This window comes from Pteropus alecto, unplaced genomic scaffold (assembly GCF_000325575.1).
Source record: "Pteropus alecto unplaced genomic scaffold, ASM32557v1 scaffold50, whole genome shotgun sequence".
Taxonomy (NCBI): Eukaryota; Metazoa; Chordata; class Mammalia; order Chiroptera; family Pteropodidae; genus Pteropus; species Pteropus alecto.
Genome location: NW_006431918.1, coordinates 12,308,506 through 12,335,406, shown reverse-complemented (window position 1 = coordinate 12,335,406; position 26,901 = coordinate 12,308,506). Strand labels below are relative to the sequence as shown.

The following is a 26,901-nucleotide window of genomic DNA, read 5'->3' as shown; positions in this document are numbered from 1 at the left end:
CATAAAAGTGAGGGCTTCACCTTTCTTTGTATAATTCTACCATGGTAAGCAAGACCTGGAAAAAGTCACAAAATGAATTAGAATTGTTGTCTTCAAAATGGATATACTCTTGTAGCGTTTGGGATGTGGAGACTTTACATATATGTATATGTTCCACTCGACTTCCTGTCTGCATTTATTTTTTGCAACGGCGTCTACAGATTTAGGAGTGAGGAAGGGGAAAGGGACTGTTACACTGGGGAGTGTATGTGTGGAACAGAAAACAGAGGCAGGATATCCCCCTTCAGGATTTCAAGACGGTCCGATCCTACCACAAAGACTTGGGGGTTTGTGGTTTTCTAGAAGTCCTTTTATCAAATGAGGGAAGAGGTACCATCTTTTCCTTTTCTGCTCACCTTCCCCATTCTAAATCCACCCCTTCTTCACTCTAGTTAAATGATACCAATTATGTATCTAAAGTAAAATACTGAAATGTGAATTTCTGTGGCGAAGTGTGGGATGTCCTGAGGATGTCTCTGAAAACCCAGAGCCAGTCCCTGGACTCTGAACTCAAGGTTTATATTTAGAAGACAGTGTGGATCCTGTATTTTTAAATGCTGTAAACATGTTTGTGTGGTTATTTTTAGCTTCTGCAGACTTTAGTGAACTCCCAAGTTGGCAAGTCGGACACAGTCAGTTGTTGTCTGTTACCTCAGATGCCAGCACTTTGTGAATGACTCTGATTGTCTCACAGGGTTTCTAACATGTTTAAAGCAGATAAGTGTGTAAGTTATCTTGTGTCAACCGCATGTGATATATCTATATATTATTATATATGCTGCATATATTTCTTTTTTAGCTTTTATGAACTGTATAACTTGGATAACAGTTTTGTTTGGAGTTCACAGTGAGTCGAGTCCTGCCAAATGGTGCTGTTATTCCTCTGGCAGAAACAGCTAGTCATTTTCTCTTCCTCCCAACCCTTCTCTTCTCATCCTCGAGCATTAAATCATGCATACACAAACCCTTACAGTCGCTGTTATTTTCAATCCATTGTATCTACTTCCTGTTGGTCAAAGGTTATAAGGCTTGGGTAGTGTAGAGGGAGATGGAAAGTTGTTGGGAAAAAGAAAGCTTGCCTCATTTTAGGGCTGACACGCCATCGAATGGGCAAGAAAACACTGGATGTGTTGAAAACAAAAGGAGGTAAATGGCCAACAGCTTTTCTTATATGATGAGATTATTACCTGTACATTCTGTGAATGAAAATGCATTTTTCCCCCAAAGAATCATGTTTCACAAAAAGTGTGACAGCCCCCTCTGCCGCGGAGGCGAAGGGGAGGTCAGCAGAGGCAGCAGCGCTGGGGCAGAGTCTCCTACAGTCCCATCAAAGATCTTGATTTCACGATCTGTGGAGCGATTCTTTGTCTCGTGTTTGACTTTGTACTGAGTTCTCCTTTTTCGATGAGGTTCTGCTTCCTTGCATCTTGAACTTAATGTGTTTTATACTCAGTGACTCCAGAATGCATAATTTCTCTTTGGAAGTGTGACTTTCTAAGGAAACCTGTCATTGCCACCTATGTTTTGTTCCGGGAGCTTTAGACTGAGTTTTATGTTTGGAAGAAAACTATACGCAGCATTATTTTGACTGATCGCATGTAAATGTAATTATGGAAATTTGGAATCTGTTTTTGCAACACTTCAGTGCTTTTCCTTTTGTTCTTCAGGTGTCAGTGTTGTTTTTGAACACTGGTCCAAATCTCAGCGTATCAATGTTTTACTTTATTGTAAATTATGAATGTTCAATAAGAGAGTTAGAGGAGAAAATGAGAACGTCTTTGTATGCTTTGTTGGAAACTCGAAACGCTAGCTCTACCCCAGAATTATTTTGGATTGGATAGCTGAACAGAAAGAGAGTTCGGAAATTCATTGGTTTTATGGAAGATAAATTTTTATTTAAAAAATTCCAGATTGTTATTAGTGTTATGTTATTTTTTTTTTAAATCTGTATTTAAACAAGCACGGTCTTTTCCAAAAAACAGTAATTACAACAGCATAGGTGACATGGATTTGTGGGACAGAGTTTGTGGAACACAGTAAATAAGGAAATAGGTTCACATAATTGTTAGTGTCTCAGGCACAACAGCTTACATACAGTAGCACTACACAATTTAAACATTAATTTTATTTTGTATTTTCTTATCATTTAGAGCCACAGTTCTTTAATAATTGGTAATGCTTCTTTCTCAAGTCAAAGAAGTGGCCTTTAAAAACTGCACTGCTCATGTGATTGCTCGGCCACTTGTGGCTAAATTAAATTTAATAAATTAGTAAATCAATTCCAGCTGCTTTTCAAGTTCTCTATAGCCACATGTAGCTAGTGGCTACTGTGATGATCAGCACAACCATTTCCAACATTGCAACTTCCTACTACTTAAAGAAAAATATTTAAGTGAAGTTCTTACATCTTGTTCTTCAGTTAAACATGAACTTTCATACTATATTTCATAGCACGTGGCATTTTGCCTTAATTCTCTCAAATGACATTACATTCTACCCACAGAGACTAGAATGTCACAACACACACAAAATGCTGAATATGTATATATATGTTGTATATATATGAATATATATGTATCAGAATCTTTAGAGAGAGAATATATAACTATGTGTGTATAAATATATTAATATAAATGATGTTTTATAACTAAAATATGTAGACATTCTTATAATGCTGTAGGCACTATCTGAAGTTGTGAGTTCCTAATATTAGCATATTGGCATGGTTTCATATCGACTTGTTCTTTGATTTTCACTTTTCGTTGACTGAACCTCATAGGGGTGGAGATTTGATAGGATTTATGGCTGAACTCTTACAGCGATAAGAAGGCCCACTGTTGGTTTGTCATCCATTTTTGTGAAGACTAAGTTAGTGAAGAACAGAGATAGAATCATCTGAGTCGCCAGGAGACATTCATTTATTTGTTCATTCATTCAGGTAACACACATGCCTTTTAAGCCACCAAGTCCTTGAAATCTCTACACTAGGCCAAGCACTTAGAGAGGAATAAGACAGGGTCTTGGGGAGGAAAGCAACTGTACAGAGGACTGATTGCCATGCGGGAGGAAAGTAGTCTGATGCAGGTTTGCACAATGTGCTGTGGACACCTGGTGGAACAGTCAGCTCTACCTGGCACAGGTGACAGGGAAGCCAGAAAATATGGGAAAGAAGACATGGCTAGTATTCCTCCTCACCAGATCCCATCTACTCCAAATGGAAAAGATTAGTTCTTTGCCAAAATCTCTCAGTATTTTGGAAATTTTGCACACCATCAGGGGAAAAAAATCTTTAGAATACCATTCAAAGGTGTCATTTTAATGAATATGTGAGACGCCTTTATGACAATATATCATAACGTATTTACTCAGTTCCCTGTTGTCACTGATCATCGGATTTGCTGGGGACTGAGCTATTTCCCAGGAGGTGGAACTTTCATTGCTGAAACCAAGACAGTTCTGGGAAAACTGGCATGATTGGTCACCCTACCTGCTACTGAATGTTCAGATTGTGTCAAATATTTACTAATATACACAAGACTGAGTTGAGTATTTTGGCACCTACATATTTACCTGCATTTTGCATTTCCTTAGGTGAGCTTCCTAGAAATAGAATTAATGGTTCAAGGACTCTGGGCATGTTCGGGGCTCATGACAGTGCTCACAGCCCTTTATTGCACTTGTACTGTATACATCTGGATTGGTAGGCGTCTGCCTGAATATTTATGCCACTTCTGCCCCCACAGGTGCTTAGGGGGGTAGATATGCAGAAGACAGAGCCAGGTACACATTATGCTCTATCACTAGCTGCAGCTCCCATTCTAAGCCTCTAACTGGCCAGATTGCATATGACTCCAACTACCTTCTGTCTAGGCCAGAGGCGGGCCAAAGCCGATTCCAAGAGATGGTGTGGATTCCCCAACCCCAATTTCCTGTGACCACATGTGTACTCACTGACTCTTACTGTACATGGTAGTAAGGAAAGGGTGACATTAGACAAACCCAAGGCAGGGGGTCTTTCTTCCCAGTACAGGTTCGGCTTCGCCTCGCTCCAGTCACACAGGACATTGTAAACCAGGCTCCTGCCGCCTTTCAGCCTCCTCCTGGCCAGGGCAGAGCAGCCTGACACCCCGTTTAGAGTGTGCCCCCACACCCCTGACCATTGAGAATTTTGATGAGCTATGACCTAGTGTAAAAATACAAGTGAAAATATATACAACCTGCCCCACGGTGCCATACTGAGAGTTGAGGGAGGTGACCTGTTTCCCTGTGGGACTTTCGTAACTCAGTTTCCCTGGTTGGGGTCTAAGGGCCTCACACCAAACTGTTCTTCGCAGTAAGAAGCATCCAAGCCCGGTCCTGTTTCAGGCATTCTAATGTGTGCCACAGGAGGCTTGTGAGCCCTTGAACCTGCGGATGATATTCATGTGCCTTTTTCTAAGAAAAGTTTTCATCGCTTTTATCAGAGTCTCAAAAGAAATTCATGACCCAGAAAAGGTGTAAGAACTATGTACTTCGTGTATATTAAATATGAGGGAGTGTTTGTCATTGCTTTTCTGTTTGTTTTCTGTAGGATTTATTCCAGGCTTTTGGGGTGGACATCAGTTTAGCAGTGATCTCAACAAGTAAATTATATGCACTGTTAAGTAATCATTTTAAATTCCCTGAATTTTCTCTCCCAGCTGCTATAGGATTTTTAAGTTAATTTGTTTTTTTTGGTGGTTGTTGTTGTCGTTGTTAGTTTTGCTATTATGAAACTGTTTCAGATCCAGCTAATTTGTTTTTGTCCAGGCCATGTATGTAAACTCCTATTTAAAAGGTTTGTGAAACAGTTGTTAGCCTACATCTGGGCTTTGTTCTGCAGTATTTTTGGTGTATTCTTTTGTTTATATTACTAAGCTAAAGTTAGCACAGATCATACTAGGCTAGAAAATGGTGACAATAGTTTGAAAACAGGAAATTTTAGGCTTGTGTGTGTTCGGAACAGATGATCATAATGATAGAGCTGGTGGAGTGGAGACTTCCACCAAACCTGTTTTTTCCTTATTTTGCTCGATGAGAAAAGATGGTGCTTCCTGGAAAACAACTCAAGTATTTTAAAGCAAAGAATTTTCTTTTTTTTCCCTGTTTCATGGTAATTTGTTTATCTTTATAGTAGTTACCTTGGTAGTATTATTATGGAAACTTAATATTTTTAATGGGCGATTCCCGCAGTGCTTTTTTAGGTATGTAAATATCTAAGTATATTACCATTTACTGACATGGTTTGTAAAGAAAATTAAAGTAGAATGAATATTATAACGACCGAACTTGATGGGAAGAAGAGGAGAAATTTGTTCTTCTATTTTAAGTGCTCCCAACTTTCTTTTTTTTTTTTAACCCCCAAAATTCCAGTCTTTGAAACAAAGTAGTTATACTCTGTTTGTCTAAACTATTTCCTGACTAAGGCTCCTTCCAGATGTATCCTGGAATTCTATATTTAAAAGAAAGCTTAAATTCATTTTTCAGTTGCAGAGTAAAAAGAAGAGTGTGCATTTCCATACGTACATTAACTTTGTTTTGTGAACATCATTCCTAGATTTTAGAAAATTAAAAGACTTTTTTTAGAGCATTTTTAGGCGTAAGCTTTTTAAACACATAGTATTTTTTTTAATTATAAGAGTAATAAATGGAAGCTCCTTGAAAAATCAGAATATAAAAAAGCATATAAAAGAAAAATATAAAACTTGTCTGACCCTCCCATTCCTATTCCTGGAATTACCACATTAAATATTTCTGGTATTATCTCCTTCTAAACTTGTTTCTCAAAGCATGGTGTGTGTGTATGTTGTGTGTGTACAAAAATAAATCATTTCAGACAAGTGGAAAATCATATATCATATGTACAGTTTTGCTTTTTTTCGGTTAACAATTATCTTGTTTGTATTTTTCACATATACGGGTCAATCTTGCTTTTTAAAAGTTGGCATCAATTTATTATTCTATAGATGTCTCATTATTTAAATTTAACCTTACCCTTCTGACGAAATTTAGATGAAAACCTACTTTATTAAAAACAGCATTTAAAAAAAATTTAAATTATTTCTTCAATTAATATAATTAATTAATTTAAAAAATGAAATAAAAATAAAACGAAATAGGATTTAAGTTTTAAAAAAATAAAAACGGCATTTTTATCTTGGCAAACATGTATCTTCAACCCTAACATTATACAGATTTCTGAGATTATACATAAATTTTGCATTCTAAAGAATTCTCAGTAATGGTCTTCTTTCCTTGAATATCAGTTGTGAAATACCTTTTAAGAGATTTCAAAATTAAAAAGTTCCACTGCACTTTCTTTCCCAGTTCTCTAGGATATTATAGGGTTAGTAAAATTACAGTGGTGATGTTTCATGATGGAAAGGCTGATGGTTCAAGAATATAGAAGTGCTGATCTTCTTCAGGTTACCAGATCAAGGTCAACTCTAGGGTTCAGCAACTAGCTGCCTAAATACAATAGTCATCAGAGTTCTTTCTGAAGTGTTGTAAGGGAACAGGCTTGTTAAGGGGCTACATAGGGACCTGTATGCTAGAGCTCCAAGGAGCTGGAGCAGGTAGGTGCATTAACCCAGGTGGAGGTGGGGGGAGTTGAGGAAAGCTTCAGAGAAGAAATCTTGAGCTAGGTCTTGAAGAGTGAGTAGGTTGCTCTTTGGACAAGAGAGATAGGATGTGTTAGATTAAAAACAAAGCAACAAAATGCAAAGCTATGGAGGAGGGAACGAACCACGTGGGTGCTCACTGCAGCCATCTCTGGTGGTGAGAGGAGATTGGAGAGGTGAGGTGGGCAACTATGGTTTTGAAGAACCTTTTACACCATCCTGTGAAAGGCGTAATGACAGCTCTGGACTTCTCTTTCCTTTCTTTGAGATCCCTTCATTTAAGTCCGCTAGCTCTCCATAATCATTCTGATGAACAGAAAACGTTAAAAGCATCCCATCCAGGCTTTGAGGGCTTCACAATGTGTGGAGTGCTGTCTCAGATACAAAAAGATTTAAGCAATGGTCTTGGCTTTCCAGGAACTTTGATGTCTAGTTGGGAAGATAATTCACAAACATTTGGAATACTTGGAAATGTAAGTAGTATAAAATAACAGGTGTTTTCAAACTGTCCGTAGCAAAGCAAGAAACATTTCAGGGCAGTAACCGATAGGGTGCTCAGAGTTCAGAGGGAAGGTGTGGTGAGGAAAGGGGAAGGTTTGTATGGAATCTTGAAGAATGGGTGAGGTTTCCAGCAGTAGAATGGAGTTCAGACATTCACCAGTGGGATAAATAATTGTGAACGAAAATAAGGAGGGAGATACAAACCACACTGAGAAGAACAGAAGGCATGAGAAGATAGATAATTAGACATATGCTTGAAAGGACCTCTGTTTTGTTTTGTTTTGTTTTGTTTTTAATTCTATTTAAAGGAACATCCTAATTCTGTCTATCTATTGGATGGTGGTGCACAGTCTTGGTGGCACAGTAGGATCACCTCTTGAGCACTTAAAGCTACCTGTGTCCAGGACAAGCCTGGACCCCCAGACTGTAATACAGTGGATCAGATAAGGCCCTGGGCATCAATTTTTTTTTTAAAAAAGTACTCCAGATATTTGTTATGGCCAATTAGAGTCGAGAATCACTGGACCACCCAGACGTCTTTTTTTTTACCCACCATACATTGGCTATTTCTTCAATAATTAGTTCTAACAGTAAAGGTACAGGGAAAGGATTAGGGGGTCTTGGCAAGTGTTACCCCAGGCATGTTTTCCATCAGTGATACCATAGAGACTCAGAAAACAAGTGTGCAGCAGTACCATGTTTTTCTTTATTACTGAGCCCATTGGCCATTTAAGCAAATTAGGCATATTTTGTGAATTTGTTAATATTGTAGCAGGTGATGGTTTGGAGCTAATCCAGATTGAATTTTTTTTCTTCCCACTATGGAAGATCTATATAGGTAGGATGGCACTCCATCCATACCTTCTTGCCAATATATACATACACACCCATACTCTGTAAGGGTGTGGGATAAACCTATCTTAAGATCTTCCTTCAGTGCGACAAGACTATCTTCAGTTTAATGTACACAATTTGCTTAACTACAGAAAGTATTTCGAAGAACAACTTCTTTAAAATGAAGTTTAAAATACCCCTTATATCCGTAGAGGTTTATTATTATTTTTATTCTTCATTTATGGTTTATACACCTCTACCTTGCTTGACAGTTCTTATCAGCCAAATTACAAACGGGCTGGGCAGATTGCAGTCATGTCATTATCCCCACAAAGCATAGATAGTGCGAGAACTTTCATATTTTTATCCTTGCCTCTTTGATTGGCATGTTCAGCAGACATTGACTGAGCACCTCCTTGGGACTAGGCAACAGGAAAAGAGAGATGAAAGGTGAAAAGACGGGTCCAGCCCTCAAGAAACTGACTTGTAGGGATGTCAAACACCATAACTAGGAATGAGTTGGAAACAGAGGGAGAACTTGGAGGGGCCTGCTCAGGGATGCTTCCCAGAAGTGGTCTGAGCTGATTCCAGGAGGTGGTTTATGTGCCCAGGGGCAACATGTGTCAAGGCCCGTGGGAGTACAGAAGCGGAGTGTTAGGGGAACTGCAAGCATTTCGCACGTGGTTGGAAGGCAGAGGCAAGAAGCAAAGCTCAAGAGGCAGAGGCCTGGACGGACCCTTGTGCCCTGCCAAAGGGTTGGGCTTTGTCCTGCAGGCATGAGGCTGAACATAGGGAATGGGTAAATTGCAATGGAGGTACTCCAACATTATGAATATTTAGCTTAGTAGTCCGATCGAAATGTATTTCTACTGGGATCGAGGACTATTCATGCTGTTCTGTTTTAATGCTAATGTAGCCAAAGTTAATCTGGAAACCCTGAAATGCGACACTGGTGTCAGAGTATGGTGCTTTTAAGCTACTTTAAAATGCAGACCTGCTGATGAAGTCTTATTACTGCATCACTTATTCAACTTAAAATTGCAGCGGCTAATGCCTATAAGACATGACAACAACACAAATCTTTGCGCAGTTTTTCTAAGCAAACCAGCTCGTCAGATAATTTTTCACATGAATTTTGTTGAAAATTGCTTCGAGTGCTTGGTTTTGAAGGTTTCCAGAAAACTTGTCTCTTTTGTCTTTTACTGCTCTGCGGGATTGGTGAGGCAGTGTGCAGCTTTCTCTGGGGCTACCAAGGCAGCAAGAATAAAAATAGGGCAAACTTTAAGAATCCCAGATATTTTCAGATAACAAAGACTGATTTATGTGCGCCCATTTTGTGCTCTGACAAAACACAGAGGAGCTTTTGTGCTGTGATTAGCAAGGGTGCTGATGTCAGTTCTCTTGTCGAGCATCAAGCTTTATTCTGTGGCTAAATTGTGCTTTGTACCATAATCCAGAGAACCTTTGTATCTGCCTTATTAAAGTGTGTAGTTTATGTAATTGCTTTTGTTTTCCAGTTTATTCTGTGCCAGATTCAATGAGAGTGACTCATTTTATGACTGAGACAAACATTCACATTTGGACCATGTTAAAAATAAATAAATAAGTGGCAGGTGCTGCTTGGCTAAATTCTGTGTTTTAATGCTGTAATTTCCTGCTGTAAAGGGTTTATCTCTTATATTATGTCTACTCAGGCCTCTGTAATCACTAGCCGAATCTATCTAGTGCACCTAACTTCATTGCTACTCATTTCTTGGCTATTTATTTTGGTTTCCAAGGGCCTTTTAAATTTTAACAATGTCATTTCAACAAGGAAGCAATAAAATGGATGGGGAAGCCACGGTTAACCAGAGACAAAGAATGACACATGAGCTATAGCAAAAGGGTACGTTTCGTTCTTTTCTCTTTTTGTCATTGTCCCGAGGTGTTTTGGGCATATTTACCTTATTATGTATATGTTCAGTATTGGAGTTCTTTTTCTCAAGTGGAAGAGGTTTTGAAAACACATCTTTCTGTTCAGCGTGGCCCTTATAGCTAATCTGATATTCTCAAAAACTTGACAACTTTATAGTCACAGGGGAATTCTATTTATTGCACAGATATTTCTAGGTACCAAGTACTGTATCGTGCATTGACTGTGCAGTGGCAAATAAAGCAGACATGGTCACTGTCTTCTTGGACTTTACAGTCTGCTTAGGGTGTTAGATACTGAATAAGTAAACACAAAGAAAAATTGAATTGCAGAATTACAAAAATCACTATATAGGTAAATAAAGATAGTTTCCAGAACTATGCTCTGCTTTACATCGGGGTGGTTGGGTTGAGGGTTAGGAAAGGGAAGGCCTGAAGGTGAGAGTCAGGCCTATGCAAAGTCCTTGAGGCAGGAAACAGTTTGGCATCCTATAAACCGTTGATTAGAAAGGAGAAGTGACAGTTGACAAAACGATTATAAATGATCTATGCAAGCACAGCAGTATGACACTATTTAGTATGGTGGCAAATGACCATCTATACAGTCCAGTACTCTTTGAGAGCTTCACTAAAGTACAGCATAGAAACCAATGCCTACAATACCCAGCCTCATCACTGGGGAATGGATGAATTATACTCAATGAATTACGTAGTAAGACATTTTAGAAAGATTTCCATGTGAAACATTGAAGTTTGAAAAAGTCATTTCTGTATTTAAAGACAGAAGCTTCGCTATCTGGAGAAATCACCTACTAAAAAATATGATTCCTTGATGGCCTTGGGTAAACGACATAATACTATATTTATTTTTTTGTTTTTACTTCTCTATTACTTTTTCAAGCTGTCTGCTTGCTTGGTAAGGAGGTATCCATAAAGGCGTGATTGTACTAAGAAAAGATATTTATTTATTTTGAAGTAAATAGATATATATTAACTGAATGGTTTTTATTTCCAGAAATAAAGGATTGAGGTGTTGTGTGACTGGTTCTCCACCATGATCTCCAAAATCATAAGAGTATATGATTTCATTTGGGTTCATAAATTGTCATGTTTCTCAGTCCTTCCACTTTCTGGAGTGTCCCATCTTACTTCACATGTTCAGTTTGAAGTAGAGAATGCCTCTTTGTAGATGACTGAGACTTCTTAAAATAAGTGTCTTTGTGATCTAGCTGACTGCCAGCTGAGGAAGACCTTCGAAGAGGACTAAGGCTTAATTTTTTTTCGTGGGCAGAGATGTTAGGTTTAAAGGCTGCCGAAGCCGACTGTTTTAGGCATTTGGTTCTGCTTTTGTTATTCGATTACCATAGATTTTAGGGAGGGTAATAGTAAAAGAATTTTAGGCTTCTTTAGGCATAGTATTAAACTCAAAATTCCCAAAACTATGAAGGGAGTACATAGGTCCAGATTGCCAATATATGTTAGTTGGGAAGAGAAAGACTGAAAGAATGTTGTATCCCATACTTAAGAATACAGCTCTTATCCATGTAGTCTGAACAGCAGTCTGGCCAAAAGTAAGACACATCCTATTTCTTTGCTTACTTTTCAGGTGAGAAAACAAGAAAGCTTCTACACACATTTTTACCCCTCAGACTCCTTGTTCCCACTGAGAGAGAGAGAGAGAGAGAGAGAGAGAGAGAGAGAGAGAGAGAGAGAGAGAGAGACCCATTGCTTAAAATATGAAGGAGTCTTTGAAGAAGTACTTTTATGTATATTCTTTTATGCGTATTCTTTATGGCATAATTTTAAGGCATGAACAAATATTGCTTTAAAAAATCGTGGTAAGATATACATAACATAAAATCTACCAGTTGAATCATTTTTAAGTGACAGTAGAGTAGCATTAAGTACATTCACATTGTTAGGTAACCATTACTAACATCCATCTCCAGAACTTTTTCATCTTTCCAAACTGACACTGTACTCGTTAAACATTAACTTCCCATCTCCCTCTTTCCCCAACCCCTGGCTTTCTGCCTTTGTGAATTTGATTCCTATAGGTACCTTATATAAGCAGAATCATAGAGTTTTTGACCCTTTGCCACTGGCTTCTTTCACTTAGCATAATGTCTCAAGGTTCATCCATGTTGCAGCATGTGTCAGAATTCTTCCCTTTTATGGCTGAGTAATATTCCATTGTATGTATAGACTTCATTTTGTTTATCTTTCACTCATCATTGGACACTTGGATGTGTCCATTGCTTCTGCCTTTGGACTGTTGTGAGTAATGATGCTGTGAATATGGGTGTACAAATACCAGTAAGACTTTGCTTTCCATTCTTTTGGATGTATACACACAACCGAAATTTTTTGAGGAACTGCCATACCATTTTCCACAACAGTTTCACCCTTTGATATTTCTACCAGCGGTGCACAGAGGTTCCAATCCCTCCACATCCTGGCCAACACTTGTTATTTTCTGCTTTTTTGATAATAGTCATTCTAATGAATACGAAGTGGTATCTCATTGTGGTTTTGATCTGCATTTCTCTAATGGTAGTGATGTCGATTGAACATCATTTCGTGTGCTTATTGGACAATTGTATACCTTCTTTGGAGAGTCTTTTCAAGTCTTGTTGCCCATTTTTTAATTAGGTGGTTTATTTTTGTTATTACTGAGTTGTAGGAGTTACTAATGTATTCTAGATATTACTCTCTTATCGGATAGGTGATTTGTAAATATGTTCTCCCATTCTGTGAATTGCTGTTTTACTCTGCTGATTGTGTCCTTCAATGTATAAGAGTTGTAAATTTTGCCGTAATTCAGCTTACCAATTTTTCATTTTGTCTCCTGTATTCTTGGTGTCACATCTAAGAAATCATTGCCAAATCTAATGTCATGAAGCTTTTCTTCATGTTTTCTTCTAAGAGTTTTATAATCTTAGCTCTTGCATTTCGCTAAGTCTTTGATCCATTTGAGTTAATTTTTATATGATGTAAGGTAAGAGTTCAACCTCATTATTTTGTATATAGATATCTAGTTTTCCTAGCACCATTTGTTGAAACCACTGCTTTTTCATAGTTAGTAAAAACTAAATCTCCCTTTGTTGACTTGATATTTCATCAACAAGTACAATATATTCTGATACCTTATTAGAAGATCTAATAGCAAATAATAATATGTGTAGGTACACACATTATCAAGTTAATTGGGGCATCAGTAAACTTTGCTGGAGTGGTAGATAATTCTACAGAAACGAAGAAAACATGGGAAGTGACTTTCTCTAGATAAATGCATTTGTCAAATTGATTCGTTAAATGAGCATCTTCTTGAAAATTTTCTCAAATTAATACTAGGTGGATATTTCTGTTTTGTTTCTAGGCATGGAAGAGGCGATGGTTCGTGTTACGCAGTGGCCGTTTAACCGGAGATCCAGATGTCTTGGAATATTACAAAAATGATCATGCCAAGAAGCCTATCCGTATTATTGATTTAAATTTATGTCAGCAAGTTGATGCTGGATTGACATTTAACAAAAAAGAGTTTGAAAACAGCTACATTTTTGATATCAACACCATTGATCGAATTTTCTACTTGGTAGCAGACAGTGAGGAAGAGATGAATAAGTGGGTTCGTTGTATTTGTGACATCTGTGGGTTTAATCCTACAGAAGAAGGTAAGTTCAAGATTTTGTTATTCAGCCTTTCTCTTTTATTACTACGTTTTAGAACTGTTATAAAATTCTTTATTTCAGTTACGCAATACAATATTTTGGGTTTTTTATAATAGTAACATGTGGAAAAAGCAACTAAACCCTTTAATCAGTATGGGGAGAAACTATTTATAGTTTTAGAAAGAAAAAGTTAACCATTGTGGAGCAGTGTCTAAATGTCCTGAAGGAGACGTTGCAAGAAAACATACTATTTAAGAGAATTTCTTGAGTTCCTATATAAATATTCAGTTGAACCTTATAACACAACTGATATTTGACTGTTTTTGACCTCTTAAAAACAGCATTTTCATGTGGCTCAGCTTAATTCTTTAGACGTTATTTTTAAACCTATCTTGGATTCTGAAGTTACAAAATAGCCAAGGTAATTATCAATACCTTTGAAAAACATATGAGAATCAGCCACAAAACATGACGAAAAGGTAACAAACAACTGCATTTACTTAACACAGAGGTCCTAAAAAGAGCACAGAGGAAGAGGGGTCTCAGGATTTGGATAAGAGTTAGTGAAGAAAGCTCCTCAGAAGAAGACAAATTGGCGATTGTGGAGTTTTGAAGAAAGTCGTATTTCTGCATAAATAAAGGAAGGAGTGCAGAACCCCCCAGCCTTAGGGATTAGGGAGAGGAAGGACCCAGAGGTGGCACAGAATTCTGTGTGCCTGGAGCAGAGGGCCATGAATGATAAACGCAAGGGGAGAATTGCTTGAGGATCTGAGATTTGGGGTGCCCCTCTTGGGAAGAGCTGAGTGATTACAGGTCTCAAGAAGAATTTTACAAGTGAAATTCCTCCCCAGGTGCCTTCCTATAGCTATCCTGACAGCGTCTCCCCTGCCCTCTTCTCTACTTTTCTTTTTTTTTTAAGCAAACACTAAGAACCTACGTAGGGGACTCTAGTACAAATTTAGGTTTGCAGAGCCAAGGATCAGGAATAAGGTCTTTGACCTTATTATTGTCATAGTTATACTTGTGTTTGCAAGTGTACATTTCCAAATATCTATATTTAGGAGTGCTCAGTGCAGTGTGGAAAAACTAAATTAACAATCAACATCAAGTTTTGGACTGAAGCGAAACAGTAATCATCTCTAATTAGCTCAGGTCAGCATGCTGCTTCCGCTCTGGCCAGTACACAGTCCAGGAGAAGGGCCTTCCAGGCCTGGGATTGGCCCAGTGGGCTGGGGGAAACCCCTTGGTGAGGAACCCAGAATCTCCAAGGGAGCAGCACTGAGAGGGAAGGGGGCATCCAGTTTAGACAGGAGGCAGCTAATGAATTAAAGCTCTTTAACAGAGCGCTAGTGATTAAAAGCCTCGAAAAATTGTTTCATGTAGAGCATTAAGGCTTCAGTCGTTTTTGTGAAGTTACTAAATATGCTCACATTTTAAGTAGGTGTGGGGTATTATTTCTAACTCCAATTAAACTTCTTTCCTTTCTTGTTCGCATGTATCATCTATATTTGAGTGCAGTGGGGGATTTTAAAGTTAAAGTCTCAAATGAGATAGCTTCCTATTTAATGGTTACTTAATAACCACTCGGTAATAATAATTATTGGATTTAGACATCGCATTAGTTTTGTCATGTGATGAATTTTCAGTTAAAATAATTTTAGTTGTTGTATCATCTTTTTGTTGATGTTGTTCTTTTGCCTGCTACCTTTTCAACTTAGAATTTGTTTTGGGGACATAAAGGCAGACTTCTGTCCCTGTTGGTTGCTTGTATAGATTCAGCTAATATAAAAGACTAAGTAGGTGTCCTTCTGTCTGCTTTTGTTTTCTTTATGATTCTCCTGAATATATTTAAGAAAAGAAATGAGATGCTCTTTCTTAGAGGTGATACGTCCGTCAGTCAAGGAATGTGAGGGTCTAATTTTTGGAAGTCCATTAGTGGGCGAGTAGAGTTGAGACCCCCAAAACAAGAACTTCTAATGTTCGAGTGTCTCAGATAACTTTGCAAGTTTTACGGCATGAAGTCTGGTCCATTCGTCCACGATTCTTACCATCTGGGAGCTTGATGAACACCCGGTCAGCTCTGGGAAGAAGAAAAGCTTTGTCTGCTTTAAGAAGTCGTTTCAATAATTTATGAAATTTTTTGAATTTGCCACCATGCTGCTTAGGCTTTGGGCATTTACTCAACCAATGTATGTTCAGCGACACTGGTTAGGGGATCAAATGATGAACATTACATACGTGGAACAGAGCATCTAATAGGAGAAGATTCATATCCAAAATAATTCATCACAGTCGTTGATGAGTGTAACATATAGGTAACACATACATATATATAAAATTATACTTAATATATATTTAATTTATATAATATATATTTATTGAAGTATGATACTATGGGAGCATATAAATAGTTTTGCCTCCGTAGAACTTGTAATCAGTCTAGTAGGAGACAGGCAAATATCTAGGAATTATACACTGGTTGATAAGTGCTCTGATAGAAAATAAATAAGCCTGATGGCAGCTGATTTATTCTTAAGAGGGTCAGGAAAAGAGTAGGTAGTTTTAAATGACGCTGTGACTATAACTGATCATGAGAACTTTATTTTTGTACTTAGAACATTTTCTTTGATATTAGTAGTCAGAATTCATCACAGTGTCTCTTTTCACTTTATAAACTTACTAGTATGAGGGTGGGGGGTTCTGAAACTTGAAAGCTAGTGACCTTTTCAGTGGCAAAACTCCCAAATTCTTACAAAACAGATTAGAAGTTTATTTGCCTTGCGTGAAACTCTCAATATGCGAGCTTTATGTCTTCACAATATCCATAAAAGGGGAGGTTGGAAGAAAATTAATATTTTGATTCATCAAACTTAATTTATGTAATCTGAGTTAGTTATCAAGAACAGCTCTGCTAATCAAAAGTCATTTTTATCTGTTCATTAAAACAAGCCCCTAAGGACTGAAATTTGTCAGTGCTTTCTAAATTTAGTTCGTGAGCTATATCTAAATGCGACTACATTTATTTTTTAAATTCTGCAGTTCAACAATTTTCCACAAGTTCGTCCTGGCCATCTCCCAAGTAGCCGCAGTTAGAAATGTCCTACTATACTATGTCGAAGACTTGAGTTTCTTGGAATAAATCGTTAAAAGATGAGCAATCCTTCATTGTGTAGTATCAAAGAACCACAAAAATATTTTATTTCACTCTATAATTTTGGTTTTTGATGCATAGTAGCAAAACTACAGAACTTTAAAGTTAACCACTCTATTTCCTTATTCATTTGTAGTTGAGTTTACTGCATGCCTTTTTTTAAAAAATCCACACATTTAAGGATTTGTTATCAAATGCTAAACCTCTGAGAACTGCTATTATCCTTTGTGATCACATTCATACAGTTTAGTATAATAAGGAAAATATCAAAAAGTCTTTGTTCTCTCAGTCACTTTACTGCCTGTTTTATATTCTCTTGCTTCCCAATAGATCTTAGTGCCAATCACAAAATAGGTGTTTTGTTTTTACCTAGATCTGTCCCCCTGAGCCCTGTGCCTTTCCATTTCAGAGAGCTGAATATGCTCCCATTCTTGGCTTAAAACTAATAACATGAAATGATATTTCATTAGACGAGTTTCAGACTAGACGTGGGAAGAAATAGACTGTGCTTGTGTATTACGGTCTGAGAAAATAACTATCCTCAATCCCTATGAGAATAACTAATTTTCTCCTGAAAACAAAAGGAAAGGGGAAAAATCTGACCTGTGTTTTGATTCCAGGAACCTCTCAGAATATCTTTACCATGTTATTTCCGCTGCTCCAGGTGACCGCTGCTATTATTGAATACTCAGAATGCTGGCAGGCTGGATCTGTTTTCAGATTTTAGCTCATTGAACAGTGTGTGGTTCCTGCGAACACTTTAATTTAGTAGACTTGAGGGTCAAAACTAATTTCTTTTGTTTTTCTTGGAAATGTGCAGATTTATTTTTGTTTCTACACCAACTTGGAAGCTGTTAAATCTGCCAACCAAGTGCCCAGAAGCACAGCCTAAGGGTTGGATACAGCTAACGAACTTGATGTAAAGGCTCTTGGTCTAAGTTCAAGATTAGAAAGTTGCCTCTTATCAGTTGAGTTGCTTTTCTCAAAATGCCCAAATAATAGTGACTTAAAAAAAAGTAGTGTGATTCTATGTTTGATTTTCTTCCCTTTAGAAAAGTATCGCTAGCATGTAAGAATATACATATGCTCCTTTTCCTACGGAGCAGTACTTCTTAATTAGGGAATGTTTAAATTTCTTTTTATTTGCTTTTTTTAAATTCAGGTATAACTTACTACTGTAAAAGGCACGGATCTTAAGTGTACAACTAAATATAGTTTTATATATCCTTCTCTCTATACATAGAAATAGAAATCCAGTAACTATCACTCATATCAAAATATGGAAAAATTTCGGTACCCCAGAAGGTTTTCGCATGCTTCTTCCCAATAAAAGCTCAGAAGAAAAAAAGCACCCAAATATAACCATTAGTTTGCTTCTAACACTATAGATTAATTTTGCTTATACTTGAACTTCATATAAATAAAACCCTGAGTCTGGCTTCTTTTGTCTAATATTCAGTCTGCGGGATTCATCCATGCAGCATGGAGCAGAAGTTCTTCATCCTATGGAGCATTACGATCTGTTTGAATGTTGATGGACCTTTGAGTTGTTTTCACTTTTTAGTTAATACATGTAAAGCTGTTGTGAACGTTCTAATATGTGTCTTCTGATGGACATGAACACTTATTTCTTTGGGGAATATACCCATGAGTGGAATTGCCGTAGTATATCTGGTCAGCTGTAGTAGATTTAGTAGCTTTAGTTTTCCAAAGTTATTGTAGCAGTTGCTTTCCTACCAGCCGCATATGAGCCTTTCAGTTACTCTGCATTATCAACATTTGGTATTGTCGGTCATTAATTTTAGCCATTCTAGGGCGTGTGTAATGGTATCTCGTTGTGGTTTTAATTTGCATTTTTTCCTGAGGACCGTTTCAACCAGAGTTTGTTTAGTTTTATTATACATTTTTAAACTGCTGCCCCTAAATCTTGATGCATTGAGTCTCCTAAGCACCTAGATTTCTAAAATGCCCCACAAGTGATTCTGAGGCCATGACACCTCTGGATACGAATTAAGGCAATTGTCAGCACTTCTTAAGGGTTTATTTTCAAAGTCTCCAAGAAAGTTTTCACAAACTCTTAAGGCGATAGTCAAGACAAATAAAAAATTTTCTACTTGAAACACATTAAATAGGTTGGCTGTGATTAAATGTCTTCATTATTTGATTAAATAAAGAAACTGCAGGTTCCATCACTGAAAATTACAACTATTGCTGTTTCTCATTTGTATCCATTTATAAAATGTTATTTTATAAAAAAAAAAATGGTGTGTTCAGAAGTGAGAAGATGGTTATTGTATCATCAATGACACCACATGGTCTTTATGGACTGTTACTCGCTAAGTTAATTAGTAGACATAGATCTATTCAAAATACTTCTCTTTACAGAAAAAAAAAGTTAATATAACAGAACATTTAATTTTGAATGTAATGGTAAAACTTTCATATTAGAAACCAAAAAATATTCTGTCCACGAATATAGACCATTTTCAGAGAAAAGCATCTCATCTAGTCTCCTGACAAGGACACAAACATCAAAGACCAGAGTTTTATTACTGCAGGCTCAGATAGGGGATGTTAGGAGTTACAAAATCAGCGGACCTATCACATCAGTTTTGAAATATTCCACCTTACCAATAAGAAAGAGAACTGCTTCCCAGGACTTAAGCTCTTATGCTGTTTGGTTAGGGGAAAACATGTTATTTTGAATGTTTAGAGGCATTATTTGGGCACCCCAGCTTCTGTTAGGGACGTTAATACCAGGGCAATATGGTTCCAAATAGGATAAAACTGTGCATTAAAGCTAGGGATCACATGAGCCAATTTGTTATTTGTGGCTCTCCTCACATAATAATCTACTTCTCTCCACAGAAAGCTGGTTAAGGCTTTCCTTAGCAGTATTTAATAGTTTTTTAAGTAAAACTCAATTAGTAGTTTGCTCCAGCAGCTTTATTAGCCTTTTAATGGATGCTAATTTACTCTTCATGCCTTCTGAATTAAAAGTTAGGAAATAATTTCACATACATAAGCAAACCCTAAACTGATGTTTTCATTCTCAGAAACTTGTTGTTTTTTGTTTTAGTTTTTTTTTTTTTTTTTTTTTTTTTTTTTTTACGTCTATAGCACCTAGTCTGCCTAGGTGGTCTCCCATTCAAATACTAACCAGACCCAGTCCTACTTAGCTTCCAAGATCAGACGAGATTGGGCACATTCAGGGGGGCATGGCCGTAGACCGTTCTCAGAAACTTGATGAAAACATTACTTAGAAAGAGCAGTAATTTAGAAGCCCAAGTGAGGCAGAAAACAACAAACATGGTCCCCTGAGCTACCTGTGGCATAGAATAGGGGCAAATCGCATGTTTTTTGTAAGGTGAAGAAAAGTGTCCTTCTTCAGATGACTGGCTAACTTTGACCAGAAATTTTATGTTAGAGAATATTTAGACACACTGCAACGCTTGCATTAAAATATGCAGAACTGAGCATCTAGTCAAATTAACATGAGTAAAATAATCCCAAAGGCTAAAACTTTGAAAATAGTGCATTATCTGAGCCAAAGTGGTAGAACAGTGTCCTTTCCCTTTTAAAGACCTTTGTACATCGTGTTGTTTGGAATGGTCGGGCTTGCTTTTCACAGATGTTCCAAAGCCTTTTCTTTCATGACCTTGCCAGTGAACATAATGGAAGTTTCTCTCCATTACCAGTTCTTGCCAAGTTGACCCCTGAACAATGTGGAGGGTTAGGGGCGGTCGAAAATTCAAGTATAACTTTTGACTCCTCAAAAACTCAATTGTCCCTTGGTATCTGCCGGGGATTGGTTCCAGGACCTCATGTAAAAGTTCCTCGTTAAAATAGTGTAGAACAATGTGTAAATCGGCCCTCTGCATCCAGATGGAAAAATACTGTTTTTGATCCACTCTGGGTTGAATGTGGGAATACAGAGGGCCAATATATATTTATTGAAAAAAATCCACGTATAAGTGGACTTCCACAGTTCTAACCCCATGCTGTTCAAGGATCAACTATATACGTAAGTCTTCCCATACTGTGAACGAGGTATATATGTTTTAAAGAAGGCTTTAAAAAATAATCCCAGTCCTTTCTTTAGAAAACGGAGAGAATTTTGTAGCTATAAAGAGGGTAAAAACATTCATCGTTCATGGCTGGGAGAAATGGAAGATTAAAAATGAGACAGTCCCATTGTGTTAAGAAAACAAGATCAGACAAACGTGATTGCCTGGCTGGGTGATTTTTTTCCCCCACTTAAGACGAATCACTCAGTTTACTTAGTGTATAGCCATCAAATTTAGAAAAAAAAAAATTAAAGGAAAAGTGTATCTATAAAAACATCCACCTGGAAAAGTTATTCTAGGAGTTACAGTGGAAAATTAGAATTCATACTGTTTTATATAGTGATGTATTTCCAGTGTTTAATTTCATTTTGTTTTGGTCAGAACTAGAACTTGAACTGGAGAAGTATATAAAATATACTTATGAATACAGCCTGTAAGACACAGAAACTGCATTTTAATCCCTCTGCTCTTTTTTTCCTCAATGTATGGATTTTTCTTAAGCTCTTCTTTAAAGGTAAATAGTTTTCATGATTTCCCTTAAGTTTAGCAAATCTCAAGGATTTACTCTGAGTCACTGATTCATCTATGGCATTTTAAATCCCCTTAAATCAGTCTTTGTATATTTGCAACTCAATCAAAGCAATAAAATATTTCATAGTGTTTATTATATAACTATTTAAAATCAATATCTATTAGACATGATGAGGTATTTATAAGTTCCCACTGAAATTATGGCATTATGTTGTAAAAATGTCCAAAAATACATTTTTTTATTCTTACCATTTTCTGTTCTCACCTTTCATAAATAAGAAAAGAGTTAATTAACTCCTGCCGTAAAGTGTTAGATTTTGTGAGATAAGCTTGTATGAAGGTTTGACATTGCATGCAACATAACAGAGATAAAATGGAAATTAGCTCAGCTTCTGTTCACTCAGACAAAATTCTCCAACCAAAAGAAGTGTTAAAAGTTAATTAGCATTTATTAGGGCTCACAAATTTCTTTTTGTGAGCAAATTTCAAACTGTGTATACAGGTGAGTGGGTCTTGCAGATTTGGGAGTGTGCCCGTTGCTGTAATCTCTCAACCTGACATAGAGAAAGTGCTAAGTGACTTTCTGCTGGGTGATTGAAACACTTTGAGCATCTACCACATGTTAGGCACAGTGAAGCATAGGAGTATGGTCCTTTTCGTTTGTTCTGGGGACCCACAATTAAAGATAAACTGTCATGTGTAGCCATATTATGTGTTGTTCAAGCTTTACAATTGGGATACGAGTTTCTGTATCTAGGAAGAAATTATAAAATGAGCTATGGAAACTTTGCTGCAGTAACATATGAATATTAAAGTTGAATTCATGAAGACATGATCCAAAGCATGTAGACGTATTCTATAATGTATCTAGAGGAGACAGAGCTGACACGTAGCTACTCCCTGGTGAATTAACAGGTCAGATGACTTGCATTTGATTTTACTTGGTAGAGCATATTAATATAATGATGAGAATACGAATTATTACATTAATAGTATTTATATGGTCTAATATAAATAGACAATAAATAAATTTGTTTATTCTTTTATGAGAATTTACCTTTTACTGGATTTAGAGCCATGTTTTCCTAACCAGACTAACAGATACTTTTTCTTCTGGACCCTTAAATTTTTACTTGGTTGTGTCAGTGACTACCGTGGGATTTTACTCTTAGGTTTTCAACTCATTTCAATTCTTTGGTTCTACACAATTTAGCTATTTTCAAATGCCTTCTCAGAACATAGTTAAGTACTTAATAAATTACTTCTTTATTTGCTGACCCCTTTTGCATGAAAATACTGCAGAAACCCAATAAAGGGCAAGTGAGCTGAGAGAAGAGGTGGTGCCTTAAAAAAATGTGAATCCCGGAAGAAGAAATATTTCTCCCTAGTAGCTGAGAAGTAGAAAGAAAAGAACAAACAGCAGGATAAAGACGGGGTCAAGAGCTGACCCTCATACTCGGCACCACAGGCCTTAAGGTGCCGTGGGATTCTGTGGGTCCCCTTGGAAGGCCGGCTTGGCTGAGAGGCAGTAAATCATCACGGGAAAAAAATCTGCCTCTCATGCTAAGATTATAGAGCATCTTCTTTCCCAGGAACCTCAAAACTAGAGACCGTTCAAGGCAAGGTTAACCATGGGTGTTTTAGAACCCCTGGATGCAGAAGCCCTCCTCTTCAAATCTCTTTGACAAGAACCTATTATTTCCTGCATAAATGTTGCCATTGAGATCGCACTCATTTTAACTGACAAGGTCGTGGTTTCTCCTGTGGTCATGCGTTTAAACAGTTTATCTCCAAATTTTCAAGTAGCTTTAAGAAAATAGTTCTTAAAAGAGGACAGAGAGTGATAGTTACACTTTGGCGTTGCAGATCCCATGAAGCCCCCCGGCAGCTCCTCACAAGCACCAGCGGATTTACCTATGGCCATAAATACCGTGCCATCATCCGCCCAGGCGGATTCATCATCTGTGGCTCCACCGCCTCCATATCAGCTGATTAACCTTCCACCACATCTGGAAACTCTTGGCATCCAGGAGGATCCTCAAGACTACCTCTTGCTAATCAACTGTCAAAGCAAGAAGCCTGAACCCACCAGGTAAACACACATATGCCCGTGTGTGTGTGTGTGCGTGTCTACACGTGCGTGTGTGTACATTTAGGAATCATACCTTTAAACTTTTTTTAACCCTGATTGGAAAGCTTAAAAAAAAACATCTATTTAGGCTTATAATAAGGTTTATATTCCTCCACTAATGATTTCTGATATTCGGGAGGTTTTATTGAAGAAACACATTCTCTAGCATCTTTTGGGCAAAGAACACTTGTAATAAAAGGCTCTTTTGGAAACCTGTCTCCTGTTTCGTAGCCCTTGTTACAGACTCACAGTATTAACTTGCTTAACAGATTTCACTGATTTATAAATGGTGATCTTGCTCCATTTCTTATGTGATTATAAACCAGCCAAGGGTCATCTTTTGTTTCTGAAGAAGGAGAGGAATACCTACTACTAGAAGATTTTGAAAGCAAAACGATTCCATTGCAGTGAGTGTGTTGTGGTTGCTTTGGATCTGTGTGAGAAATTAATCGTACAGGTAAAATCCCAATATAGTAAATTCTATGGAAAATACAAATTGGGCTTTAGTGAAATTTGATGAAATCAAATATATTGCTAAAAGCTATGAAATTTTGGAATTTTCATATCTACCAATGAAGCTGAGTTTACCTCAAGCCTTGACTTTATACATTTTTAAGTAGAAAGAAGTGTATGGATTTTAGTGCTAGAGCAGAGATAATGGAAAACTTTTCGCAAATCCCTGCTTTCCTGTCATCTCCATGCCTGCTCCAAGACACCTCTCTTCCTCTAAGGTATTTTAACGTGATATTGAGTAATTGGAAGTCTTGGGGTAATGGTGAGAGGTGGAGCCAGAAAATAGTGATAGAAAGCCTGTCTCTGCCATTAACAGCTGTGGCAACTAATGATACTAGGTATATTTATTATCTTAATTTGCAGTATAACTGTGGGGGAGAATAGCATAGTAGATGTGAAAGATTTTTTTAGCAAGATTATTTGATATTAAGCATTATTTTTATAACAAAAAAATTTTACCTAAAAAGTAACTTACTATGCTAGGAACATACAAAGCACCTTTTTCAAAAAATTGTATATAGGATTTGTTAAGATCCACGTATTAGTTTCTGTGAATCATTCCCAGAGATCATGGAAACAGCTCACAGATATTAAAAGATGGATTTCTATATATTCATTGTAATGGGATTTTACCTGTAAGAGCAAAAAAACAAAATTTTATAAATCAACACTAGTTAATAATACCAAATTCTAACTTGATTTTGCTTGTTTGCTGTGAGTATTTAAAAATTACACACTCGCAACATTGTTACCTATGCCACTAACTAAGATTTTATTTTTGGAGATTCATAATTATTTTTCAGAATCAACTTTTTAAAAGCCAGCAGCAAAGTGAGAGTTTCGGTACATTTCTTTTTATATAGTGTCTCACGTTGATCTCACTGGTATCACAACCTTCCTGTCGTAGTAGAAATTATGCTCAGATATATTTTATATCTATTTTCTTGTAAAAATGGCAGTTAAATAACAAATATTTGTGATGTATCCACTATTTTGCTAGGTGCTATGAAAGTATAAACTAATTACATAAGCTACAGTCCCCACAGATACAGTCAACCTTCAGAGTTTACAAGTAAAGCCTGTAAAGAAGCCAAAACATGCAAGCATGAAGTGTTTGTAGATGGAGGCAAGATGAGAATTGCCTGGCAAACTCTTATTTGTCCTGCGAGCCTAAGCTCAGACATATGCTCCTCTGGGGAACATTCCCCCAAATGCCCAGGCCGGATTAAATGCCTCTCTGGGTTTTCACAGCATCTTGGTTCTGCCTCCATCTCTGTTTTGACATAGAATTGGAAATAGATTGATATTTTTATTCGTTCTCCTCTAAACTATAAGCTCGTCAGGGGTGGGGAGTTTATTCCTCATTGTTTTTCTAGCATCTTGTAACTCACATGTTTCAATTAAATGACACGGACATTTTAGAATATGTGTAGCTATGTAGGAAATTTCTACACTGAGAGGAGTAAGATTTGAACTACACCTGTTCGGTGAAAGAAAAGGAAACTATCGTTAGTAATTTTCATAAAAATAGCTCGAGGGAAAGGAGAGGTGAGAAAGAGAGTGATGAGTAGAAGAGAATGAGGAGATCCTGCTCGGAGTAAAGGTCTGATTTGGGAAATTGGAGGACTTAAGTTAGGACATTAAGTTAGGAGCCAGGTTATTAGTAGCCTCAAGGCCAAGTAGAACAGTTTATGGGCTTTTTGTAGTTTCCACAACCTGGAGGGACCCTAAACAGGTGTTTCTCTGAGTAGATAAGTGATATGAAAACCACATTTTGAAAATATTGATCTCATAGCAGTATAGCAATATGGCCTCATGGATAGATTGTGAGAGGGAGAAAGAGGAAAGAAGTCCGCTAGAGGTGGTAATAGTAGGAATAGGGCAGGGGAACGGATACTTGGTTAGGGGGAAGGACTTGGGGCCAGAGTGATGGTGGAGATTGAAAAGAATGAATCAAAACTCATTGGGTTTTGAGCTTAAAGAACCTGGATAAAGACATTTCTTTTAATGGCAGGTCGGAAAGAGCAGTCAATTTGAGAAGTAAGTTGAGTTCGGTTTGGTACACATGAGCGAGATAATACTGGGATAAGCGAGGAAAAAGATATTTGAACAGTTTGAAAATATGGGACTCAGAGTTTCATGAGAAGATGGGAGTTGTCAGCATTCAGAGGAAGATGACGGTGTGAGGAAGGAGGATTTTTTTTAATGGTGTATGTCCCCAGGAAGGAGAGGACTAAATTCTGTTGGCCATTCTCAGGCAGAGAGACAGGAAGAAGGAGCCAGTCAATGAAACTGATCAGCGAAGGAGAAGGAAAATCAGATCGCTATATGGGTTCTCTGATCCCAGAGCAGGGGGAGTTCCAATGAATAAATGCGATAGACAGCGTTACTTAGAAATCAGGGGAGATAAGCCCTTAAAAAAATGGTCACGAGTTATTTTTTTTATGTTACATTTAAGTTCCTACAGGACTTTGAACAACATGCATAGGGAGTTCGGGCACCTTGTTTAGCATTAAGGAAATGTGAGTGTGCCGATAGTGTTAGCTTCATTTTGGCTTATTCTCAAATTTTGTGATACCACAAAAAGCAGAGACTGAAAATGTACCCAAAGCATAAAATATACTCTAGTGAGGTGCCTCAAGGCTAATTATTATTTGGGGTTGACTAACTCTGTGGATCATGTTTTGATTCTCTTTGCAAGGATTGGCTAAATGCTTGTTAAAAAAAATTAGTAGGAAGGTCGATATACAAAATTTTTCAAGTTGCCACCTCCTTGTAGATCACATTGAATTTGTTCAGTACCAGGTGATCATTAGACTTTTAGTTTTACAGAACAACAAATTTGCCACAGGTGGGCTAGAGCAGTGAGTAACCTGGAGAAATTGTGCTGGCATGAGGTTTTTGCATGCTCTTC

At 37.3% G+C, this 26,901-nt stretch overlaps 1 protein-coding gene and 1 pseudogene across 8 annotated transcripts in view; one reads left to right on the top strand and one right to left on the bottom strand.

Annotated features, from left to right (window-relative positions):
* The window catches only part of GAB1 (GRB2 associated binding protein 1), a 112,781-nt gene that overhangs the window by 63,149 nt on the left and 22,731 nt on the right, over positions 1-26,901 (top strand). For 4 of the 8 annotated variants that reach the window (XM_025042960.1, XM_025042957.1, XM_025042961.1 and 1 more), the window contains exons 2-4: positions 13,303-13,597; positions 23,210-23,435; positions 23,801-23,881. In XM_025042960.1, the coding sequence (XP_024898728.1) occupies positions 13,303-13,597; positions 23,210-23,435; positions 23,801-23,881 (602 nt within the window). Of the gene's footprint in view, positions 1-9,864; positions 9,898-13,302; positions 13,598-23,209; positions 23,436-23,800; positions 23,882-26,901 lie in introns of those variants that run through there. The other 4 variants (XM_006906295.3, XM_015585114.2, XM_015585116.2 and 1 more) reach the window with 2 other exon arrangements.
* On the bottom strand, positions 19,857-19,975 carry LOC112475145 (annotated as a pseudogene).